At 31.8% G+C, this 6000-nt stretch overlaps 1 protein-coding gene across 1 annotated transcript in view; it reads left to right on the top strand.

Annotated features, from left to right (window-relative positions):
• The window catches only part of LOC106458737 (cardioacceleratory peptide receptor-like), a 51909-nt gene that overhangs the window by 20741 nt on the left and 25168 nt on the right, over positions 1 to 6000 (top strand). Inside the window, exons 2-3 of the mRNA XM_013918280.1 lie at positions 2543 to 2678; positions 4206 to 4309. Coding sequence (XP_013773734.1) covers positions 2543 to 2678; positions 4206 to 4309 — 240 coding nt within the window. The remainder of the gene's footprint in view (positions 1 to 2542; positions 2679 to 4205; positions 4310 to 6000) is intronic.

The following is a 6000-nucleotide window of genomic DNA, read 5'->3' as shown; positions in this document are numbered from 1 at the left end:
TATATATATATATATCCTTCTTAGCGATGACCACCATCATCACAAGCTTTTGCAATCTCGTCATATATATATATATATATATATATCTTTCTTAGCGATGACCATCAATCATCCCAAGCTTTTGTAATCTCGTCGAATATATATATATCCTTCTTAGCGATGAACACCAATCATCCCAAGCTTTTGTAATCTTGTCATATATATATATATATATATCATTCTTAGCTATGACCACCAATCATTCCAAGCTTTTGTAATCTCGTCATATATATATATATATCATTCTTAGCGATGATTACCAATCATCCGAAGCTTTTGTAATCTCGTCACATATATATGTATATATATATATTGTTCACGATACGTTGAACCTCCATTAACGCAAATCTATTCCCTACGGTCTTCGACGGATATGATAATATGTATAAAGTGAGTGGATTTCCTTTACTTTCCACTAAGTGCCTCTTGGGTTGAACAAGTAAAATAGTGTTTACAGGGTGTTACTACATTACTGTTAAACAGAAACAATACCAAATGGTATAATTTCTTATGTACACGCAATAAAATCGTAAGAAAGGCTATAAAAATCAATGGAATTGCTTTATAACAAGATAAAAACTCACTACAGAGTCGTAAACTGCAATAAGTAACATAACCGTTTATTTCTTTGATAGCTGTGACCTTCTGAAGAAACTTGTATAGGACGTTCAATAGCAAATCTTGCCTATCATTGAAATCTAGATAGATTGAGATAGCAGAGAAATATCCTTATAAATGATTACTATAGGAAATATGAAATTATTAACGTATGTTTAAATCAAAGAATTATATTACTAACAGTTAGATTTCCATTGTGTCAAACTTATTTTTTATAACAACTATTTTTATATTAAAGTTCTTTTGAGAAGAGAGCTGAATTTCTTCAAAATTATTTTAAGAAATCAAATCTCTGTTTCTAAAGCCTCCATGTGGTATGTATAAAATATTATAGCAATTGTTTTTATAGCTGTTTGTATATTTTTTGAACCAAAGAACGCGAAGAGTTTATTTTTTATTACACTTATAAATTTCTCTAAATTGCGATATAAGCCTTTTTAAAACCAGTTGAACTGTTAGAATACTGTAACTGTAATCGTTAGATATTGTTTTCTACCTAAGGAAGATATATTTTCGTAGAGAAGAGGGAGTGAAACTAAATTCAAAATAAGTTATCCTACTAGGAAGGAGTAGTTTTCTTCACAATCTGGGTTTATTAAAATTATTTATGTATAATAAAAGTGCAAGTTGTCCTAACTTTGTATGGTTTTACGCGGCCTGCTAGCCATGGGTATTTTTTTTTCTTTAACATACGTATATATTTGTAACGGCAAGTATGCCTTTTGAAAGCTTTTATTTCGAGCTAGCTTATTTATTTCAAGAAAGAATATTAAAGTGACTATACTCTCCTTTCTGGAGCATTGTGGGCTATAAAATAAAATACATATTATAGACGTAGACACTGGTGTTTTTGTCAGTAAGAAGAAGTTTCGTTTATGTTAATAGTTTTCACAGAATATTTGATACTATAGTCTTTAGAATCACTCCTTAAATGTTATATCTGGTTATTTTAATGAAAGAAAAATATCTTTAGTAATTGAAAATGTTCGTCAGAAGGAACAAGGCAAGCAACACATGAAAAATATCTTTATTAATTAAAAATTGTTTGTTTGTTTGTTTGAAAGCTACACAATGGGCTATCTGTGCTCTGTTCACCACAGGTATCGAAATCCGGATTCTAGCGTTGTAAGTTCGCAGACATACCGCTGTGCTACTGGGGGGCATTTTCGTCAGAAGGAACACATTAAATATTCAACTTTAAATCAGCAGTTTTACATCAAACAGAATCAAACCAATTAAAACACGACAGAGACTAGCATGTGACGTATAAATTGTACGTTACAGAAGTACTAAAAAACGGTCCGCCGGCGGTGGGGGACTCAGCGTTAAATTTACGGACTTAGAACGTTAAAATACGGAGATCGATTCCTCACGATGGACACAGCAGATAGCCCAATGAGTTTGGCATTAAAACAAACAAACACACAATAAAAAAGGAATTTTTTTGTAGTAAGACAATTTAGAAATCAACGTGAGTACTAGGAAGATAATTATAATCTTAGTACTGCATATAATACTCGAATATTAAGTTTTTGTGTAAAAAATTGTTAAGTTCAAATATTCTAACACCACAGTTGCCCTCTTCTGAGCTTAACCAATAGCTTAGTTGGCATAATGACAACGTTTCGATTCTCTAAATCTAACATTTAGGCTATGCTGTCATCTCAACTTTTTACCACCATTACTTTAAACTAAAACAAGCCTCATTGGTATGAATAATATTGGGTACTATAAAATTATAAGAAGGAAAATTCGTTCCTTAATCGAGTTTCAGGCCTAGACTGCGATTTAGTAATTTGTTATATTATGAAGTTAATTAATATTGTGTAATAGTTGTTTCCAGTAACATCCAACATAGCGTGTTAATGTTTTATTTTGTAAACAGACTGAACAGCTTACATTCCTGTGGATAATCTTCACCATGATTGTTCTTGGGAACGGTGGTGTTCTGATAACCTTGATGATGTCTAAAAACAGAAAGTCCCGGATGAATTTCTTCATCATGCAGCTTGCTCTGGCTGGTAAGAGTATGATGGAAGATATTGTAACAGTGTATGTACATATAAAATTCCAAATTTTAAAACAATGTTATGAAAACTATCGATTCAGGGAATTCGGTTTTGTTCGTTCGTTGTGCCTACCACGAGTATCGAAATCCGGTTGTTAACGCTATAAGCCTTCAGACTTAACGATAGGTAGGAAATTCTGGACTGTAGCATCGAATAAAATCATTTGTTGTTCCACAGGTGACCAAACAACAGGAGATACAAAATTCTTGTAATTTTTTTTACTAGCAACGTCAACTCTAACAACCTTGTTAGTTCTGAAAATAAACCACACTTAATGATTTGAATATTTTCCTCAAGTTTTCGCCTCGACTAAAGAGGAGTAATCCTACAGTTTATTAAAGAACAATTTATATTCAGACATTTTTTATTTGATTTTTTGTAAGTTGGATAAACTTATAATATTCCACTTACGTTTACGTCTTCTGCACTTGGAATAGATTTTAATTGTTCAAAATCAAATAGAAGATAATTAGTCATATTTTCAATGCTTTTAATATAAGTCACTTTTATGGTAAAACAGTGTCTAAATGTGGCTAAGTCAACGTAAGAAACAGGAAATTAGTATAAGTATTATAAATGTGGTTAAATGAACAAAGATTTGATTAAAATATGAAGCTGTGTCGAAACAGACGTTAGTTTAATTCGGATCGAAATTGAAACGGTCCACGAACTTTTTATTTCTTCGCCTACCGTTTGTTGCTAACTAAATAATTAACGTGATACTAGCAGAGACCCGCAAAAACACTTACGGTCAAATCAGTATCTTTATTACAATAGTACTTACTTATTTAAATACAGGATTACTAGAATAATATAAAAGAATTATAATCACAGACACCGAAATCTGTAAGTCAACTTATCTTAGGCCTAACATTAGTTAAGTCTATATTAAGTTCGGGCTATATTCGATAAAGAGCTAAGTTAACACTGTAATTTGTATACGTTTTTTGCTTTAGTTTAGTTAGGGGCTAAACATTACTGTATTTAATACTACCAGTAAACAAATGTATAATATTATTCTGCGACCTAACGTTAGACCTTCTTAAAAACTTTTACAAACTTTGATACGTTGTTGTACAAAATGTCTACTAAAGTATATTTTGTTTACATCTGTTGAAATGAAATGCGCGCGCATTTTCAGGACAGGCAAAAACTGAGTATTATTATAACAGATACCTTTTCCAAAATATGAAAATAAAACAGCTGAACACAGGCAATGCTTAAATGCTAGTTTTCTACATGTTTGATTTGCATCAATTATTTCTCCTCTGAAGTTGGAATATTTAAATTAAAAGATAAAAGAACTTATTGTATCTAGAAATATCACTAGATGTTTACTAACTACTGTTCAGACAAGATATGTTACTCTATTGCCAAAAAAAAGACACAAATTATCATAAATTTTAAACACAGAATTTTTTTTAACACTTATCTAATTTTATCGTTTATGTAATGCTACGATTTCCGCCTTATTTTCAGATCTTCTTGTTGGGCTGATTCAAGTTCTTACGGACATTATATGGCGAACATATGTAGACTTCTACGGTGGAAATGTTGTTTGTAAGATTGTTCGCTACCTACAGGTCTGTATTGTGTTTTTACATATATCACAATAATGGATTCTTTATAGCATGGGCGCTTGACTCGCAATGTGAGGGACGCTGGTTAGAATTCCCGTCCCAACAAACATGCTCGCTCTTTCAGCCGTGGTGGCGATATAACGTTACGGTCAATCCCACTATTCGTTGATAAAAGAGTAGCTCAAAAGTTGGCGGTGGGTGGTGGTGACTGGCTGCCTTCCCTCTAGTCTTTCACTGCGAAATTAGGGACTGCTAGCGCAGATAGCCCTCGCATAGCTATGCGCGAAATTCAAATGAACTTTATAAAAACACGAATGAAATTCAAACTTTCATTGACTCGATAAGTCGATCATGGTAAATTAGCAGCTGCCAAGCGGACCACGAAAAGCAATATAGTGAAAAAGATCAGGTACTGGATAAAGAAATATGATGTACTTGTGAAGCGTAAAGGTGCAGTATAGAATTAAGTATACGATTATAAGTTCGTTCTTCTCACAATAAGCTAACTGCATTTGTAATAGTGACTTTTAAAAATATATTTGGGAAATTGGGTACAGTCTTTATAGCTACACGCACTGTAATATTGTTATTGTCTTAAATTAAAATCGCTAATTAATGGAATAGCGAAAATATTACAACATGGTGCTGTAATCTCAAGGTATTCATTATAGGATGAAATATACAATTAAATTCATGATTCGACGGGCATGACATTTCTAAAAGTTACGTTTTTTAAAATAGAATACTAAATTTAATTAATATAATCAGATATACTAAGTACACTTATATATATATATAAATAGTAGAGCCACTGTAAAAAAAACAAAAAACCTTCTGCTGAAAGCAAGACAGTTTATGTTCTGTGGAACACAAGTCTGACGTTTAAAAGTCTACAATACAAGTTTAAGTTTAAAATAACGCAATCGTTTTAGACCGACGAAGCTGGACTCATAAGTATTGGCTGATGCATAATATTTCAGTTGAATATTTTATACACTCTACATACACATAATATACATATGTCTTCACAACACAACAACGCATTAAGTAAACACAATCTTGAATTTAAAACTGCATCTAGAGAAAACATAAAAACCTGTGAGCTTATATTTATGCAACAATCAAATGTACTATAGTTCACAGAAGTCTATTTTTCTAGACCACAATGTGAATTATTGGGAAATAACACATTTAGTTAATTTACAACACAATTTCTTGCACAATATAGATTTTTAAAACGTAAGCTTATATTTTTCAATACATGCTCGTTTCTAGTTAATTTTCTACATTTATCAGAGAGCTTGTTGAGAACGTGAATCCCAGTGTCTGAACCACTATCTTATCCTAAAAGATTATTGTTAGCAGTAGTAGTAGTATTGGGTATCTATGAAATAAATATGGTATTGATTGATTATCTAGTAGTTGTGAAGTCTCCTTCCCTGTACGTCTCTTGATCAATCTGGCAACCTCGATTTCTACCCGCATCTCCTACAACTTTTTTTTTCTTTTTAAATCTTACCTAGTTTAATAAGTAAGGCCACAAAAAATATCCATTATACACGACTTACTATAGGAACATTCTTTGAAGTTACTATCCTTAGGCCACTCCTTAACAGCACAATTTTTAGCTTAAATTATATCAAATATACAATATCAGCTTTACTGTAATTACTATTTCAATTGTTCAATAAATT

This window comes from Limulus polyphemus, unplaced genomic scaffold, assembly GCF_000517525.1.
Source record: "Limulus polyphemus unplaced genomic scaffold, Limulus_polyphemus-2.1.2 Scaffold24, whole genome shotgun sequence".
Taxonomy (NCBI): domain Eukaryota; kingdom Metazoa; phylum Arthropoda; class Merostomata; order Xiphosura; family Limulidae; genus Limulus; species Limulus polyphemus.
The sequence above is the reverse complement of the archived record's forward strand: the minus strand, read 5'-3'. Positions and strand labels throughout refer to the sequence as shown.